We start from the raw sequence: 20,825 nt of genomic DNA on the forward strand, positions 1-20,825 counted from the left end.
CCAGAAAATGTGAACTAGTCAGCAGACAGTCTTCTTAGGAACACCCAGCAATTAGACTTCCGAAGATTTAATTAGTGTCAGAATAAAGAAACTCAAAGAATTCTCAATTACTATTACTAGCCAATTAAAACTGAAAACTACTACAGAGAAAAACATTTTATTTATCTATCCAAGACCAAAGTCTTCTTTGGGAAGCCAGATCAAAACATGAATTTTCACTTCATATTCAGTGCACTGATGAAATCTATAAAATATTCAGAAGATCTCTAGTCTCTACTTTATTTGATCTTCATTATCTAAGAAGTAAAACTATCCACTTCATAAATGAAAAACTTCAAATTTAAGGAGCAGAGATGTATAAGTTAAGAAGGTAAAAATTGGTGCCTAGAATTTAGATGCGGATATGTTTCCAAACTTGTACTCTGCATTAGCAAACTCTGCAGCAGCCCTCATTATAGTAGCTGTGAGGCAAGGACCCTGGATTCCCTGTGTGCCGCGACTTCAGATATGGTAGTCCACATACTGTGACTTGTGAGTTGGGTTATACAGTAAATTGTTCATGCTTTTACAGTTGAAACTGAAAATGAAAGTTTTATAAAAATCTTCTTTCACTTTGTTTGAGCACTCATTTATCAAATTGCCTATATAATTGATTTTTTTTCCATGACTGCAAGCTAGGATGATACAATTGTCTAAGTGATACAAAAAAGAACGATAGAAATAGACTTTCAAAATTTTAAACAAATGCCCAAGGTAGTAATTTCTACTTAAAAATATAAAGAAAAAGAGCATAATTTTTCCAGTCTCAAAACGGAACACATTTGATGTTTAGTGATATAAATCATAATTGTCATCGCTTTCACCAAACTATTCTAATAGAAATATAAGAATGCACTGAATGAATGGCTCAAAATGTATTCAATGTCACAAATGTTTTATGCTTGGCTGCTCTAGCGTTAAGAGAATAACACTGCCAGCTACTCTCTGGCCTTGAGAACACGTTTCCTATCGTCCACACTGAGTCTCTCAGAGAGCAGAAGGACCTGGGTGTCAGGAGAACCTAGAGTGAGCATTTATTGATGACAAGAATAGATCAGTTTTCTAATCATCTTTTAAGACTAAGAATACAAATAAAACAGACAATATTCACAAAACCTTTCCCCAATACATTAAAATAAGTAAATGAAAGTCTGGGTGAAGAAATGACAACAGTTTTCTCATTTGAGCCACAGTCATGGACATCCTATTGTTTCATGGAGTTTCACTTTATTTGAAGCAGCTGGCAAATTGCAGTTTTTAAGAACGGAATGTCTGACACCACCCCAGAAGGTGCAGGTCAGGTGCAACAAGGCAGGCAAGGATGGGCACCACTGCGACCCGTCTGCAGGGTAGAACAGAAGCAGCTTCCATTTGAACAGCCTTCGTCTACGGACTAATGTGACTTTGTAACCGTCATTACAGACGTCTGAATGTAAAACGGCCTCGTGTAACAAAGGATATCTTAAAATGGTGGCATAATGAATAGCAGTTTAGTTAAGGTGCGAGAAGAACGGCTCAGCACTTAGGAGCACTTGCTGCACAATCCTAAGGACCAGTTTGGGTTTCAGTACCACATGACCATTAGGCATCTGTAAATGCCGTAATTTCAACGTTCAGGGGTCTGATCCTCTCTGCTGGCTTCGTACGAACATTCATGCACACATGCAGGGACTCATGAGCGCGCGCACACACACACACACACACACACACACACACACACACACACACACACACGGCAATTTTAAAGTTATTAAAAACAAGAGAGATGTTTACTTCTCAATGCCCAGTATCAGAAACAGGCATGAAGAAAGTTATTATATGTAATAGGTTCACAACTGTATATAAAAAGTAGGCAGAGGAAAAAGCCTGAAATATGTCAATGTAAGACAGAACTCAAATAATAAGCCTTTATTTTACTGAATATGGTAATATGGAAATGAGGCTACTTCATGGAGTGCTAAGGTTTGTCACACCCAGTAACTTTTAATCAAACTGTTTATGCAAAACATATATTTCATTCAATTTTCATCTGGCAAATTTCTTATTATCCACAACAGTTTAGAATTCCTATTATCAAGAACTTACCACATGAGTTGTTTTTAATGTATTGCCATCAAATCTGCATAAACTGGAGCTCTCTTCAAAGAAAATATCACACTCTTCTAATTCTTGAGCATTACAAGGAGGTTTTTCTTTATCTGGATTTGGATTCTTAAGCCAAAACAAAAAGTATGTAAGATATCAAACAATAGGAAACAATTTATTCATCTTTAAAAATATTGTCAAAATGACAGCTTTGGTCAGAAAGGATATTACAACAGTTGGATGTAAGTTTCAAGCCTGTGATCCCAGAACTCAAGTGTTTGAGGCAGAAGGACCATCATGACTTCAAAGCCAGGGTACATAGATTGTGTCCAGTCTGGACTAGAGTCCTATTCGAAGACACTAAAACCAACTAACTGGTCAGCTAGCCAACAGCAACAAGTCCTTAGTTATTATAAATATACTATATACACTCAAGGAGGAAAGAAAATTGGAAGATGTTGTGATATGAAAGAGAAAAGAGAACATAAATGAACGTCTAGATATGAATATGCAAAGCGTGCATAGAAAGAAAACGAGAGAGCCGGGTAACTAACCCATGCAGGTAGAACAAACTGAACTCTACAGAGCATCAGAAACTGGGATATGTTTGAAAAATCAGAGTATAGCAAGTCACAGTAATGAGATTTCTAAAAAGCAGTAATAAAGAAAAAACACTAAAAGCATTCAGGAGAAAATATTTTGCATGCTGGATGAAGGATACAAATAACTGGCTTCTACAAGCCATGCAAACCAAATAAAAAGCTGCCTTTCTGAAGCAGAAACAAAAACTGCCACCACTGACTTATACTCCTGACCATAGTAACTGGAAAAGGAAGACAACAAAGTCACTTTTCCTAACAGAAGCTGGGAGAATTAATTACCAGCGGGCCTACTAGACCACAGACGGAGACACTGCGAGGAGGAACAAGGGGAAGCTGATGACTCAGTACAAATGTAAACTCGGGAAATGGGGAATATGCGTGTGTGTCAAAGGACCTGTTTTCTCATTCAGCTCTTCTTCAAAAAACTGATTAAGGCAAAATAATAATAATAATAATAATAATAATAATAATAATGAGGAATAGCAGACAAGAGTAAAATATATGCCAATAATACAAAGAAAAAGGAATAGATATATTACACAGTTCTTAAGTTGTAATTGAAATAATGCTTTTTAAAGAGAGAAATGATATTAAACACAGCAACCGTGTGTGTGTGTGTGTGTGTGTATGTGTGTGTGTGTATACATATACATTCACCCAAACAAAAATAAATACACACAGTAAATAATTATTTTAAAAATTGATTGTCTGAGCTACCTCAAAAGAGAAACAAAGTTCAAAGTGAACAAAAGGAAGAGATACAGTAAAGAAGGTAAAAAGGCCAAAGTCAATAGGAACTGATACTTAATTTAACACTCCATGTATTAAATTCAATAGTTAAAAACTTCCAAAAATGGGGACTGACAGCTCAGATGCTAAAATATAATAATAATACTATATTTGTATAATCTCTCCCACGATGGAGGAAGATTTCCCTAGTCATTTTATGATCTAAGCATTATCTAGATATCAATAGTGGATAGACGATTTCCAAAAGTTGAGAAATACAGTAATTTACTATTTCCCATTTCCCAAGTTCACTGCCACCAGGTGTAGAAGACAAGGTTGTATTTCTGTATTTTTCAAAACAAAAGGCACTGTTTGGGCATAAGTAACTTCCTGTGAATATCACTGTTCCTGTGAAACCATCACGTGTACGAGAGTTTCAGCTTAATTATCTGCACTCTCTCCCAGCATCACGATTATCATCACGATTTCAACAAAGCTAGTCATAATAAAATCTGCCAAACGAATGAGCCTAAGGAATAAGGCTTTTGTAAAGGGGGCTATGAAATCACTCACGAGCCTGGTATATGAATTCCAATAATCTCTGAGATTGGTGACTGTTAGCAAAAATGAAACTGTGTTCTCTGAGCCATACTTCCCTTTGCAAAAATCATTCACTTTCAATATTTTAATCTCTCTTTTCTAGCTTACGATGCACCTTATTCCTTCAGGGTACATAATTTTTCAGAATCTTCTTTATCATTATTAGTCAACATAGTAGTAAGTCAGACAATTACACGTGCTGATATCAATTAGTAGATGATTATATAGCCAGTGTTCTAGGTATTTATCGATGTATGTTTTCAAACTTCCAATAGGCTACTGCAAGTCATTAACATGGTAGTATGCTCTACCTCATAGCCAAAAGAATTGTCAGGCCATTGCAGTCAAGGAAATCCTTCATTCATTACAGAGAATGACTGCACTAGATGGTGGAACAGGAACAACAGAGATCTTCCACACCCCCACATGTCCAAACCCAAGACTGGACGTGAGAAAGAGGTGGGGGACAGGGAGGGGCAGGCCCAAGAGCATAGATACAGCAACACTGAATGTTAGATGTCTAAGGGAGCGAGGTTTAAATCCAGGAACGACAAAGGGAACACAGGGACAGTCAGTGACACTGTGAGCAAGAGACACGTTTACTGATGCTGTCGCTTTTATTTCCCTTGTATCTCACTTTCTGCTTGTAAATACTCTCAAGCATGTCACGCTTGGGCTTTACACTGGTTAGGTTTCTAGTCACGAGGACGCGGGGAAAGGACATTTAGACACACACTTCCCCAAGACTGGGAGGTGGCACAGTTCAGACATAGCATAGTTTTACCTTTAGTTTGGGGAGTAAAATCCATAGTGATTTCTACACTGGTTAGGCATGTTCTGCAGAGACACCTATACGTGTGTTATAGCACTATTCCTAATAGTTAGGTAACAGAATCAGCCTAGGTTATTAGAACATAAATGGCATAACTGTAATTTCATTCTGTCAACACTGGTTGATTCTTCTACAGAATGTCAAGATACCTATCTACACATACACCCCCTGCAAAATATGCCTTCATGTTTCTGTATTTATTCATTGTAAACTATACGAATATTAGAACTCCAATCTAGATTCAAACATTAATTAGGTAGATAATTACTGATCGGTGTCATTTATATTAAGGAGGCAAGCTAGTGTCTGACTTGCATAGTCATAGATGAGATATCCGGGATTCTTGGGAAGAGCCTTCCCATGGCAACGGCTTACCAGTTCGTCAGAGGTCAGGTGCATCAGACGCTCTGCTATGGCAGCACACTGGGCAGGGTCTCTTACAAGTTCCCCTTGTTTATCACCAACCACCAGCTCAGGCCATGTCAGGCCCTCGTTCTTCTTAACCAAAGTAATCTCCAGGCTGAAGCATTAAATGAGAAACATGTAACATTGAACATTTAAATCGATGGCGTATGACGCTCCGGGATCCCGGTGGTCAGTGTGTTCAGACAAGAAAGAATCAAGGGTTCAAGGCCACTAGAGGCTATGTAGTGAGAGCACATATCAAAATGGGAGATAAGAAAGTGGGGAGGGGAAGACTAGAAAGGAAGAGGGAGGGAGGGGAAGGGAGATATCTGCCTATCTAGTATCTAGAAGAGGTTTTTCCAAAAATCGTATTCACTTTTGGCTTTATACAAGATGGAAAAGTCTGTAATCCAATAATAAATCATCTAAACTTCATGAGTGAACCTGAAGGTCACTGGAAGGGTGGCGTCAGAGAGTCTGAGGACAGATGGTGGGTTGGGGAGACAGCGTGTTGGAATGCAGGTGGTCAGTGCGTTCCTGGATCTGAGTAACACAAGAACACTCGGCATGACCTATGGGCTGTGCAGGGGGGCACGGGACAACACTCTACAACTAAAGAGCTCTTAAGATACAGGCTCAACAACCATAAACTCCCATAAACTAATAGTCTTAATATGTAATTTTTAATTTACAAAGACCGGGCAAGTTAAGTCCACTTCAATGGTAATTTTTAAAATGTGGCTTTTAAAGAACTGAAAACAAATGTAGGAGTTTCAAAAAAATTACTTTGCAATATAGAAAAAAAATACTAATGTAGTCTATATAACTTGTTTTGAATCTAATTTTATGCATTCAAGCTGTTAAACAGAAACTCCAAGAGAACTAAGCAGCGCCTGCCAGAGACCCGAAGATCAGGAACTCATGCTACGGAAAAAGGAAGCGCTGAGTCAACACAGACCTTGGCCAGGCGCAGCAGCTGGCCCATGTTCCTTGGATAGGAGAGGACACTCAGGTGGTAAGCCTTCTGTGTCACTGTCACAGGAAGGAAGTTTTCCACAAGCTTATCAGATACATGTCCATCATCCTAACTCACACCCTGAAATGCAACTTCTAGCAAAGGATTCCAAGAGTACAATAAAAACCATTATTGCAACGATCAAATAGAACATGAAAAATTATCAACTATTCTTTTATAAGGAAGTTACTATCACAAATTCATTAATGATAGCATTTAGAAATTTTCTGTAATTATTTAACAGACTGTACAAAATAATATCAGTTATATAATAAAAGCCATTATTAACAATAATAATTATCACCACAATCAATGATGCTCAGACTTAGTTATAGTCTCTAAGGAATATACTGTGATGAAGATGATAATCAAAATAATATTATTTCAAACTTGCCTTTACCATACGGTAAGGGTTAGCTCAGACACTTCATGTTTTACCTCATTGATTGCTTAACACAACCAAATAAAGTTCTATCTTTACGTCCATGTTCCAAATATGAGTAAAAAACTCCTAAGACGTGAAGTAACCTAACAAAATCACAAGCCGGACAAGCATTTCACTCAACAGTATGCTCTAGCTACCAATTTTATCTCCTACTTTTTAACAGCCAATTTTAAATACTATCCTCAAGACTTACACACACACATAAACATGATATATAGATGAAGAAAGACAGAATAGTTTTAAAAGAACTTCAAAGATAACTGTTTTTCATACATTGCAACAACCATAAAAAATTAGTAAATCTGTATATGCTAAGCAAGCCCTGTTCCAACTGAATACATCCTAAGGCCCTAGGTTATCTTAGGAATTTATATATATATATATATATCAGGGCTTTCAAGCACTGAAAATGTAAGTCTTTTATGTAAATATTTTCTTAACTGTTCATGTCTTATTTGTATCTATCTATCCATCTATCTACCTACCTACCTATCTCTATCCATCCATCCATCCATCCATCCATCCATCCATCCATCCATCCATCCATCCACCCACCCATCTTCTATCCAGTAATTTACTATAGTTCTGTAGAAGAGCTTGAAATCATGGATGGTAATACCTCCAGAAATTCTTTTATTGCACAGGATTATTTTAGATAACCTGGACTGTTTGTTTTTCTATATGAAGTTAGGTAATGCTTTTTCGAGGTCTGTAAAGAATTGTGTTGGAATTTTAATGGTGATTGTGCTGAATCAATTGACTGGTAAAATGGCCATTGATACTATGTTAATCCTCCTGACCCACAGGCACCTTTTCATCTTCTGGTGTCTTCTCTTACTTTTTTAAAAATATATTTTTAGATAAACATAAAATTTCAATTTTTTAAAGCTTGATCTTGGCTTTTGGAGAGAGTCACATATAATCCAGATTAACCTCAGACTCACAAAAGCTCAGACTGACCAAAAACTCAGATGCACCACCACATTTGACTTAAGTTTTCAATTCTGAAGGGCAGAAACATTTAGATGAAATTCAATTATCATGTGCTTCTTTTATGGTTTAATTTTCTTGTGTGTTGCAAGCACAGACCACAAAAAAGAGCTATAAATGATCAATTATCATCGAAGTAAAGATTGTCTCTGAAAATTCTGAAAGAAATATTAATCCTACACATGCAGAAATTTATCTTTTTATACATAAAAATAACAATTATTCACTGTAGCAAAATATTGAAAATATTCTAAATGTCCAAAAACAGAGCCTAATTTTTTTCATGTTTTTAATTGGATATTCTCTGTATTTACATTTCAGATATTACCTTCTCTCCCCCAATCCCAGCCCCCTCCTCCTCCCCTTGCTCTCTCTCCCAACCACTCTCTCCCAAACTCATTGGCTGGTGTTTTAGGCCCTAGGAGCTGTGGTGGGTTTGGTTAGTTGATAATTTTGTTTTTCCCATGGGGTTGCAGAGCCTGTCAGCCGAATTATTTTAAATGACTTTACCAAGTCAGAATAAAATGTGGAAAATAATCAGGTATCCTTGATGGAGAAATATCTAAACTTTATTGTTATAAGTGCAGAAAACAAGATTTATAGCCATATATAATATAGCAGACTTTTTTTTCCCCTTGAAAACAAAACAGAATTTAGCAGAATAAACAGGTAATGTCCCTGGAAGGAAGCTGGTGACAGGAGCTAGAGGGAGGCATGTGGCACCGGTGGGACCAGTTGGAGGGAACTTTCTCTTGCCACAACCTTTTATGGACCTTTAATGCATTTAATCAATGGGATTCTATATTATAAGCAAATTCAACTTTAATTTCTACTACAATGCTTTAAGAGTACAAATTAAAATAAGCAAATAGTTTTACCTTTTATTATCTCTGTATATACAGCTAGTAATGAAAAACAGGCAAGTATAGCCACATCTTTAATCTAAACTGCAATTATATTTTAATATATTTTCAGCATTTTAATCTATCTGAAAAATCATCTATATAGATTGAACTATTATATTCATCTTCAATGTACTTACTGTAAAGTGATAACAAGGAAGACATGAAGTCCTAAGAAATAAAATTTCAAAAGGAAAACTACAAGAATACCTGTCATTCTCTTTAATTGTCCAAGTGCTGCCTTCGTGATCGATAGATGAATAGAGTCTTCCTTCCAGGACCTGGATATCCTTCAGCTTAATGTTGATGTGGTCTGGCAGAAACTGAACTTGAACGTCTTCCTTAGTACTGCTCTCTGGAAGCCGTACGGTCACTGTCAAATCATCCTCAGCCTGTTGCCAGTAATACAGAGGTTCTACTGGGAATAGGAAAAGACGTTATGTCGTAATGAAAATTAGTCACAATACATAAAATTATAGCCTAGACCTCTAAGACAACTCCTATTTAAATCAATACTGTCTAGAGATCATCTCTCTCACCTATACACAAATTATAAACACGCAGACTTTAAGAAATTTGACACAAGGAATTGTAACAAATGCACATATTTTCCTCTTCCAGGTTCTCCCAATACATTAAGAGCCTGGCACTCATGAATACTGACAGCAATGTCTTTCTCTGCTACTTTCTGCCTCTCTACCCCTTCCTTTCATGTTCCTCCTATTTACAACACATACAGACACACAGACAGACACACAGACACAGGCACAGACCACACACACACACACACACACACACACACACACACACCTTCTCCCTGAAATGTGAACACACCGGTTTATTTAATATAATCACATGACTCTTCACTTCTGATAGACAGTGATGAGAGAAGCATGTAAAATTAATGCATTTTAGTAAAAAACAGATTAAAGAAAATCCAGAATTTCTTAATCCCCCTCATCAGAAAAAGTACATTAAAATCTTAAATTTTCCCATTTTCTTATGGTGAAGGTGAAATCTGGGGTTTTACATATGCTAGGCAAGCCCCCCACCATGAGGCCACCTCAGACCTCTTGGACATGGGTATCTAAGGTATAACATTTTCTCATTCACTCAGCATCCAGAAACGCAGTGATTCAGCCTTCAGGGAACTGTTAGTTTAGTATGAAGGTAAGAACATGCACACTAGACCTTATTTTGGAAAAATATTATCATGTTGACTTGCCCAGTTCTAATATAACCATTATTTTTTTTACTAACTATTATATTATTTACTAAGTATTAAACAGAGAATCATGTTTAAGACAACTGCACTTTCTAAAATACCAGATAAGTACAAAGTTATGATCACTCAGAGAGTATCCTCCAGAAAAGGTGCAGGTCGGGGGTATGGAAGAAAACTAAGATAAAGCAGCCATTGCTCCCTCCTGTAACGTCTAACGTACCTTGGAGGGAAGACAAAGGAGACAGATGTGTACGTGTACATAAGCACACACGAGCTCCCACAACAGGTTAAATTACCTTTGGTTTCCTCTGACCTGTCTTCATCCATACTCTCTTCAAGATCCTGGTCTACCGAAATACCCTTGAAGGACTTGTAAGACACAACCATCAGACCACTCCCATTAGGCTCAATAGCAGCATAATGTGGCACTGACTTCCCATGAAGAACATGATGCTTTGTAATTTCATACTTATTACTGCCTGCAAGAAAATAAACATTACGAAACACTACATTTTAATGAATCTTTTGGTAAGAATAAGAGATTGACAACTTAGGCCTCCAGGCCGCTCAGTGGGCAAGAGCCGTTGCAATCAAGACTGATGACAAGTTCTAGATCCCAAGACCAACAAGGTAGAGAACAAACTCCCATAGTTGTGCTATGGCTTGTGTGTGCACGAGCAAGTGCACGATAACTCGTACACACACACACACACACACACACCTGAGAACTTCATTGTCCTCAGACAAGTCCCTACTTTGAAATACTGATTTCAATGAAATTTGCTCTAAATTGTATTGTCCAATGCAGTTGTCACTAGCTTCATATTAAAATTAAGTAAAGTTTAAAATTCACTACCTCAGCTACTTAGATACATTTCAAGTGCTCAGTAACCAAATGTGCCTAGTGGCTTGACGCAGTGAATGACGCACACACGAAACAGGTCCAACCTGCATAAGTTTCCACTGGAGAACAGTGTAGACCTTCCAATGACCGACCACTTTGCCAGGTATGTGATACTATCCGAGAATGAGGAGAGGGGGCACAGAAAGAACTAGTTTTCTCTTGCTGGAGCAACTGGTAAAGGTTTCTTAAAACAAAATATTTTTATAGTAGTTGGTTTTCACACACCAAATCAGAACTACATGACTATTACAATCAGTTAGACAACAACCACTTATAGCTGTTACTATAAATATCAACTTAACTGTATCTTAAAGTTTTAGAAAATGTATTTTCTTATGAAGACAGATTGTTCTCCACACACCCACACCCCCTCAGATAAAAGAAGCACACTCTTTCCCAAGAACCTGCAGCCACTGCAGTTGGCTGGGATCCTGACCGCCGTATCCCTCAACCCTCATTAGAAGCTCCTTGTAGTAGACAGGAATTAACAGAGACCCACAACTGGACAGTGTGCAGATGCTGAGAGACCTTGGAGAACCCAGTCCTAAGTGGGTGTGTCTACCAAGCTCGCACCCTCTTGGCTCAGGGATCTAGGTAGAAGGTGAGGTACGAAGATTGTATAGAGCGGAGACAGAGGAAGGCATCAGGAAGCAGCTTCTATAGACCTAACAGGGCTACTACACCAACGAGCTCACAGAGACTGAGACAGCACAAACAACACAAACAAGGCCTATACAAGTTCTCGGCAAGAATTCCAGCACAAGGAAGTGGAAGCGAAGTGTAAGATGATGGCATTACGCAGCAAGGCGGGTCCAGCCTATCATTGGATGAGAAGGAAGGGTAGGCGGGGAAAGGTCTAGGAAAAAGAGGAGATAAGAATCAAGATGGAGTTGGAGAAGGAGGCTCTAGATCCAGGTGGTGTTAATTGATGATAGAGAGATTGAATATTTTTAAGGATTTCTATAGGTCAATTTGTCTTAACTAGGTGGGTCGTTTATATCTTTGTCAACTGGCAGTATATTTATTGTGTGGATATATTGTGGACTGAGAATCTAACAAATAATGCTGATTTATAGGTCACTGATCACTGAGTCATGATTTTACTGGGCTGTGGAGAACGTGAGCAAAGTTCCCGGCTGGTAGAGAGACAGCCGGGAGGGGGCCGCTAGTGGAAAAGCAGCTGGGGCGTACGGATGGCTGGGTGGCCCGTGGTTCCGCATGGGGACGGGAAGCTGCTGACCTTTTTATCTGTACTGCAACAGTGAGAGTACGTCCTCCCACTAAGAGGCAACCTAAGAGTGCAGCATCACTAGGTATACCAAACCCACACGGAGCAGACCTCCCACTTAGGAGGGTTGGCCAACGCTCTGTCTCCAGAATACACATTTAAAATGCCGAGCATGTTCTTGTCTGTGTATAGGAAGGGGGATGTTTTGTTTTTGTTTGCTATGGTTAGTTTTTTGCCTTGGAATTTTTTGAGAGAGTGAGGGAACATGAAGTTGGGGAGGGATAATCTGGAAGGACTTGGGAGGGGGGGAAAGTATGATCAAAGTGTATTACACAAAATTTAAAAAATAGTAAAAACATAAAAAAGAAGAAAACCAAGCAAGTAACAAAAAAACCACTTCAGGGAAGCACATACCTGTTTAATGCTACACTACTGGATGAATTGTATTCTTGTAAGTTTAACACTACGTAGTTAAAAATCAACTTAGTGTATTTTGGGTTTTCCAATTTAATTGTCTACAAAAATATGATTTCTCCTGTGTTTCCCTCAACATGCTGTAGAAAAAGTCCTGCTCTACTGTATTAGATCCAAGCATTAAAAACAGAAGAGACAGCTCAGCCAGTTAGGTGCTTGCTTTGCAAACATGACAACTTGACTTTGGTCCCCAGTACACATTTGAGAAGCCAAGCTCAGTGGTATATACTTGTCGTACTTGTATTCCCAGCCTTGCCTACTTGGCTCTAGACCAGTGACAACACTTCAAACACAAGGTGGACTGCTTCTAATGGATGACACGTGATGTAGACCTGTGGCCTCCACATCCTGAACACACACACACACACACACACACACACACACACACACACACACAGATTTAAAATTATTTTAAAAGAACACAATTCTATTGGTAATTGAGGAAAACAAGATGTTAAAAAGAGCAAAGAAAGACAGACTCTTCAGAAATTGATGAGTTACACAAATAAGCATCCTAGGTGAAAAAAGACTGGGGAATCCACCAGTGCTTTCTCAGCTGAGCGGATGGGTGATGAAGAGGGCGGAGCCTCGGTGGGTGTCGACAGGCATCGCTGAGTCCCACGGACTGACCACCTATAGACCACGTTCTTGAGGACAGGGAGAAGGGAAGTGCACTATGACTTCTCCTCTTAGGAATCCTGTTTCTTAACGAAACAAAACAAACTTCACCTGTTTCCTTAAGTAGCAGACTTCAAACTACAACCCGGGGTCCAAAGCCGAGTCTCTACCTATATCTGTCGAGCATGACTTTGTATTTTAAACATTAGAAAAAAAAAAAAAAGGAAATCAAACAAACAAACAAAACTTAAGGAGCTGCAACAATTCTTAGTACTTAAGCTCCAGAGTCTCTAAGTACTTTAGATCCTAGCTTACCCGTTCGTTCATTAACTGCCTGTTGCTGTTTTTATGCCGTAACAGCACAGCCGAATAGCTGTCTGGTCACAGTAAACAGTTCTCCCACCACCCTGACTCCTAACAGAGTTGCTGCACTGCTACAGAGATGGAGATAAATACCAGGGGGGAAATGTATTCAGCTTAAGCATAAGCAATTTCCACTACCCCTTCTAGGGTACAAGTATAGACTCCTGTATCTGAGATATAAATTAGCAGTAAGACGAAGATTTTGGTTTGGTTTGGTGTTTTGTAGTGATGAAGAATTTCAATGAAATTAATTTAGTGCTCAGGGAACAAGAAAGAGGAGTGAGGCAGTGATAATACGAAAAACACAAAACAAGGAACAAGAAGCCAAGTCCCTCAGCTCCCAATTAGAGAAAGAGAAAGAATGACAGAGACATTACGTACACTCCTTAAACGAAGCTGAGTCTTCCGGAGCACAAGGTCCCCACTAAGGAATTTCAGTAATACACAAGAAGCTTCTTTTCTGACAGGCTCAAACTGAACAAGCTTTAAGACTTTATTACACACACGGATAAGAAATGTTTTATGAAAGATACACGCAAAAAACAAGGTTGAACAAAATAAAGGACCCACTCCATTGTCTAGTTCTCATTTATATTCAAATTCCATTAAATTTACAAGTTCTGGGAAGTAGCTATTTCCGGTATATTGAAACATGCCCTTATGTAGAAAGAGAGATTCATCTGATTCAGGTGAATGAAACAAGGCACAGGAAAGTCCTGAAACTTACAAGGTACAAGTATATACTACAAGAGTACGCTCTCCTGGGAATGCTGAGGGTTGGGCAAAGCTCGAGGAAGAAAGTTTTGTGAGTTTGTTATCAGTGTGGGATGGGCTGAGCCACCCAGGCTCCTGCAAGTAACACATTGTTCACGTTCCTGTGCACAGCCCGAATAAAGCCAAGGCCTCCCTAAGCTGTACATAGTTGTTACTTTGGTCTGTTGTCTGTGCTATGTCTAGTGTGAACAGCGCTTATTCATGTCTCACAGAAAGAAAATTACAGGACATCTACTTATTTACATCCATGTTAATATATACAAGTTTTTAGGTACAAACTCTTAGCTATTTTAAAACGATGTATTTTATGTTCTGTTGGGAGTCTGTCAACCCCACCCCACAGTTGCCTGGCAACAGCCAGGTATGCTCCACCCCACTTACCTGGCACTATAAAAGAGGGTTACTTGCCCCCTCCTCCCATCTCTCTTGTGTTCCTGCTCTTTGCTCTCCCCCCACTTGCCCGTCCTCTCCCCATTCCCTTTTCTGCTCTCCACCTGCAAATGACTGGCCTCTACTTCTCTCCTCTTCTCTCTCTCTGCCCCTACTACCCTCTTAATTCCCCTCCCCATGCCCTGCATAAACTCTCTTCTGTACTATACTGTCAGGTGGCTGTTCCCTCAGGGAGAAGGGATTCCCAACATGAGTCCCCCCAGAGGCATCTCCCTTACCCCCATGCCTCCACCTCCATGGGACATATACCCTCCCCCCCCTCTTCATCATCTTTCCTACCATGTTCTCCAAACTTCATGTAATGTTTTCTTTCGAACAAAATGTAGTTAGTTGTGGAAGTATATTATAGCCCTTAAGCAGTGTAATTTATAACACTGCTCAGAAGCGACCAGGAGAAACTGTATTCGTAGACCCACCAAGTGAAGGAAAGCTGCAGGTAAAGAGTCCTGTCTACTTTACCTTCCTTCTTCTTACTGACAGTGACCCACTCCAGAGAAACATGGAAACCACTTCCTTTCATGTCCAGTTCCTCCTTCTCTATTCGAAGAAGCAGGACTGCCACGGAATGGTCTTCAGCTTCCAGCAGTGAGATACTGTGAATTATAATGAAAGGGCTCCCAAGCTCTTCATTAAACATAATCTATAGGGGGAAAAATCACACATGGTTTAAATAGGTGGTTTATAAAACAAATACAATCAGCACTCTTAATATCTAATTTATACATACTTCCTAGACTCCTCACAAGGCTCACATAGAACAACAAAGAAAACCAACTCACCTCCCATTTTTCGGGACTGTTTCCTCGGTCACCTGTTCCGATGACATAGAGTCTTCCCGTTCCATCTGACAAGGTAACCCAGGAGGGGGATGTGAAATGGATAGAAGCACAGAGACGATTGTCACACGCTGTCACATCTGTAGGAAGGCGGAACACCTCTCGGGGTTTTCCTAAGGCAGTGTCCTAGAAAGAAACCAAGGATTATAAACAAATCCCTGCCTAGTCCCGATCCAGACAAACAAAATGAATACCTACAGTATGGCCTAATCTCTTCAAAGACTGAACCCATTTCCCTTCCTGTGACCATAAACTGTACCGATTTTCCTCCAACAAATAAAATCCATTAAATGGGACAGGTGACACGCAACACGAAATCCTTGACATCATCATCCCTGTTCCTTAGGTCACGTGCTGTGGTGATGATTCGGCAGGGAAGTAACGGAGAGACCCGCATGCAGGGAAAAGAACTGAAGGCTTCCAACAGTAAGAGCTTTCTGAGAGAGCCATGTTGGGACAGCATTCTTTACCCGAGTAAAGTTTCCCATGAGAAGCCATCAGGGAGACTGCTCCTTAAGCCCTTTGTGACTCCAGGACATTATAAACAGACACACAATAGTGTTAGCATGAGCAAGGGAAATCAAATTGGAGCTTGACAAGGGGCTGGGAGGATGGGGGAAAAGGCAAATTTTGCCCTTCTGCTTCAAATATGTTGCTGTTTTTGTTCTTCGCCAAATAATTTGTGCAACATTTATAAATTAAAAATGCTAATAAAATTCCACCAAGCAAACGTTTCAGAGCAAGGATATCTGTTGTTTTACTGTATGGCCCTCTAGACCTCTACTGAACCACCATTAAAAAGGTGACCTAGACAATCACTGTTCAACCATACACAAGTGCTTTGGGCCCTTTTCATTTAAATAAATGGTTAAACATGACTTAAGCTAATAGGAGTATGATTATCCGATAAATCTCTGCAATATCTAATAGAATAACTAAGACGCTTGAGTGCATAAATGTGAAGCCAAAATTAACACTGTGTCTGTCTCACTTGAATTAAAAGATAAAATGAAAACAAAGACACCGCTGACTTATAACTGTGTTCAGTTTTAAAGTGTCCACATAGAAACACCTTACAATAACAACAACAACATTCCAACTCCCAGGTTCCACCCACTTCCCTTTCCTCAGAGAAAGTAAGGCAGCCATGTTGAAGGAGAGCAGAAAAGTCCCGTGAGGCAATAACTCACTGTTGGTTTGCAGCACTGAAACTGTCTTGGCGAATTCAATAGTCAGTGGGGGTGGGAGGGTGGGGGGGGGGGACTAGAGTATGAAGTATTTTCATTTTCACTGTCTCAGGTAGACATCACCAAACCTATGGAGCTGCAGTCGTTAACCCCTGTTTAAGAAGAGGTTCAAGTGGAGAAATCTGACGGAAACTCTACACTCCAAACCCAGTTAACGCTGTGCATGGTTAATACTTTTCCCTTTATCATATTTTCTAGAAAAGAAACTATTTTCTCCATTTTTCGAAACAAGTAGTATTTCAAATCTCATGCAATTTCCAAATACCACATCTTAAAACAGTCGCTTTGATTGCAATTATTATATTCAGCTTTTTATTAGATAAACATCATAACTTCTATCAAAAACTGCTATACCAGTAAGATGTAATACAAGTCATAACATTGATATATTACAGATTGATGACATTATAAATAGTAAGCATTAAATGGCATATATCTATTAAATTAGATTTGAGGGGTCTTATAATTGCAGCTGAGAACAGAGAAGCCTTGAATAAATAAAGTATTCATTGTCTTTTTTAATACATACACATTTATATGAAAATTCAAGGATTAAAGACATACTCAAAGGAAGCAAAAAAATTCTCTACTGTTAAGCATTAACTTCATTTCTTAATCTTTTTTCTATTTCTATTAGTATAAAGCTTTAAGAACAGATGTTTATAATCAACTTAGCTTGATCAATGTCTAAGTAAATCGAACCTTTTAATACTGTGTTAAACATTTTTATTTTCAAAGCCCCCCCCCCAATCTTCTTTCACCTTAAATAACTAGTTCCCATTACCTAAGGAGCTGTTGTAAATAAACCAGCTTCAGGTCACGAGACAGCCTGCTCGCACCCAAGGATCTGGATTACAAGGTAGTTATAACTTGTTTCTTGAAGGCATCACCACACAGTACACACTTAAAAATGAAATCCCAGAACTACTGCCAGATTCTAAGGATACTACGGAGAGCGGTGTTCTCGCCATTGGAGAAAATGACGTAACTTTCCAAGCAGACTGGAGTTTGTTATGATAGAAATATCCTAAATGCTGAGAAACAACAAACTTCCTTAAATTGAGCCGTAGCAGCAGGTAAAATGGTTTTCCCACCCACCCACCACCCCGCCCCACGGCATCTCCTACACCCTCAGCAAGCCCACAGTTACACCCGCAGGGAGCGGATGTTCAGCAGCATTGAACTGCTGCCATCTGCTGGCTCGGAACAGCTAGAGGCCGGTGCGATGTGTGAACGAAAACCCCGGAGCGCCACAGCCTTCCACTTGTCCCACTCTGGGATTCTGCAGATTTAACATGGTACTGTGCTGACATCGCCGTAGGGGAAACCTGGACTTTAACTAGTGGTCGGCATTCTTCGCATGCTCCCGACATGGGAGTCCGGAGGAATAGCCGATGTTTGCTGTTGCCGATGAGAAGAATCTTACGGTATTCTGCTTCCCCAACACTGGGCTTCTCACAACTGACTCATTACCAGGAAAGCCGCCTAGAGTGCCGGGTAAAAATGTAAATTTCCATACCACCATCAGCCATGCCACACGGATTCAGAATCTCTGAAAATGAAATCCTAGAACTAGCTCTTGGGCTGACCAATTACTCTGTGATGCTGAGGTGAGATGGCGTTTGAAATTACGGTGAGGGAAAAAAAAGAAATTACGGTGAGAAAAAAAAAAGTCCCCAAACCTGTCTCTTTATATAATGTATATTGTTATAAGAATATCTTTCTCAAACTTGACCGAGTAAACAGAGGAAAATTAGAGAAAAGAGGTAATAAATAATAATAAAAAAAAAAAAATAGAACCACTCTCTCTAACTTGCCATAAAGAAGATAAACTAGGTCAGAATAATAAATTTTTAAAGTATTGGTCTTTGTTCCAATTATATGTCAAATAATTCGTGTATAATTATATTAACTCATTTCCTGTGAAATTTTTCTAACAGAGGAAAACACATCACAATGTTTGCATAGATTTCACAGTCCAATTAAGTTTTTACTTTAGATCTCTAATCAAGTATTTGTGATTGAAGTTAGACATGGTCTCCACTACCTGGTCATCAGCAACGATGACCACGCTGTGGCCCTGACTATGGGCATAGTACCCACAGGGAGCCATTGTGCCTTAATTTTGTCATACGTGCTTACAGGCTGCTACAACACACACCGCCAGTCTAAGAGGCACAGCATTTTTGTCTGTCTTCCCTCGGTTTAGAGACAGTTTGCCCGACACGAACACAGGTCCATCAATACACCCAGCCACTGCTCGGCGAACTCTCTTCCATCCTTCAAATCTCTGTTGAGGTGACATCTCCACGTAGTGAAAACTCAGGGAGCCCTGAACACTGCCCCATCCGTCTGTCCTTCCTCCTCTGCTGCTCTGCATCTTACAGCTGTCCGTCACCCCCACCCCATGCTATCAGTGTGGGTCTGCCCACTAACCATGTAAATCATTCAGGCTGTATTGGAAGGAAGGTATCTCTTTCCCCAGGAAAACTAAAACTAAACATGCCTAGGAATATGTATATATGTGTGTTTTTATACTGAATGGTAAAAATTAGTAAAACAGAATAAAAAGGACTATCAATGAGCCTTTTAGAAAGTGTTAATGCAACTTTCCCCTTAAAGGAGAACCACTAGAATTTATTGAAAATATTCCCTGCAGAGCAATCCGTTTCTACGTTACTAAGAACATTTTTGAGAGAAAAAGGAACAAAGAAATATGATTTTTACTGATCTATAACAATAGATAGTTTTGAAGCATATACGCGTGTTAAAAGTAGGTCAAATTGATCCTCAACACAATACAAGTACCTTAGAGACACTATTCAGAAGACAAAGACCAAAAGAGGCAGCCCGATTTAAGTAGTCTGAATCTTTTTACAGAAAGAGAAAGGGCGTCAGAGAGACAAAGCAATCACAATGCCTCCACTCAACGCCCACGCTCTACCCTCAGGTTTGTTAAAGAGGCTTGCTCTTCTCGCCTTCCTCCCTGAAGAAAAGTCAGTCTAAAAACCGAGACATAAAAACTTGGAAAAAATTGTTTGACAAAAGTTAAAAAGGTATCTCCAGTGTAAGTGACTGTTTCAGAAACATCTCATCTGTAGACCACACAGGCCTGTGGCTTTTACCTGCTAAGTTTTCTTGCCAGCAGATACGAAGGCTGGACTTAAAAGAAGGACTATCATACCTGGAGTTCACACGATGCATTCGTTCTGTGGGATTAGAGTAAAACCAAGTTTTGCACTTGGTCTCACATAGCACCATTGCTGTCCTCTATGCCTGTTTGGGGCAGAAATTTCTACCAAAAACCAAAACAAAACAAAGGGAAGAATCACATGAATCAGATGAAAACCGAGGGCTGCACTCGGAGCCACTGTGAAGAAAGCAAACACTGGGAAAGAGCAGGAGGCAGGATCCTAATCTACTCTTGGTGGCAGCACGGTCACCATGGAAACCAGTGTGAGGCTTCTCACAACACTAGCCACAGGACTAATGTGAGCCAGCTACCCCACTTCTGGACACACAGACACACAGACACACACACAGGCACACACACACACACACACACACACACTGCATTGTTTACACTGTCACATTAGCAAGGAAATGGAGTCAGGCTACGTGTCCAGCAGATGAATAGATAATGAAAACGTGGCACACACATACAACACTGTTTATGAAGTTATGACTAGAACTGGAAAATCCTGTGTCACATAATAACTCGGGTGCAGATAAACATATCCTAGACTCCAAGTGTTAATATGTGTTTCCGAATGGGAAAAAAATATGAATAAAGGCAGGAAACTAGAGACCCATGTAAGGGAGTGAAGGGTGGGAAAATGATCCAACAAAGTGGACGGGGAAATCCCAGTGGTGAAGGCACAGCAGGGAAAGGGGGACAGAGAGAAGAGTAAAGCAGGAAGGAGAAGCAATCAAAACAAGGTGCAGACGGACGAAAAAGAAATGCTAATATAGAAGTTGGCAGCACATGTAGGAATGCAGTGGAGACAAAGTTTCGAAGGGACATACTAAAGACCCATGGTCTAGTGCAGAGGTTAGCTAGCA

The 20,825-nt window shown here is 39.6% G+C and overlaps 1 protein-coding gene across 2 annotated transcripts in view; it reads right to left on the reverse strand.

Annotated features, from left to right (window-relative positions):
- NUDCD1 (NudC domain containing 1) overlaps positions 1 to 20,825 on the reverse strand; it is a 47,962-nt gene that overhangs the window by 14,421 nt on the left and 12,716 nt on the right. Inside the window, exons 3-8 of one of the 2 annotated variants that reach the window (XM_080909470.1) lie at positions 15,460 to 15,642; positions 15,140 to 15,320; positions 10,166 to 10,348; positions 8,855 to 9,059; positions 5,263 to 5,407; positions 2,125 to 2,250 (exon numbers count right to left, since the gene is read on the reverse strand). In XM_080909470.1, the coding sequence (XP_080765596.1) occupies positions 2,125 to 2,250; positions 5,263 to 5,407; positions 8,855 to 9,059; positions 10,166 to 10,348; positions 15,140 to 15,320; positions 15,460 to 15,642 (1,023 nt within the window). Of the gene's footprint in view, positions 1 to 2,124; positions 2,251 to 5,262; positions 5,408 to 8,854; positions 9,063 to 10,165; positions 10,349 to 15,139; positions 15,321 to 15,459; positions 15,643 to 20,825 lie in introns of both variants that reach the window. The other variant, XM_080909469.1, reaches the window with a different exon arrangement.

The sequence above is a fragment of the Micromys minutus genome, assembly GCF_963924665.1.
Source record: "Micromys minutus genome assembly, chromosome: 33".
Classification (NCBI taxonomy): domain Eukaryota; kingdom Metazoa; phylum Chordata; class Mammalia; order Rodentia; family Muridae; genus Micromys; species Micromys minutus.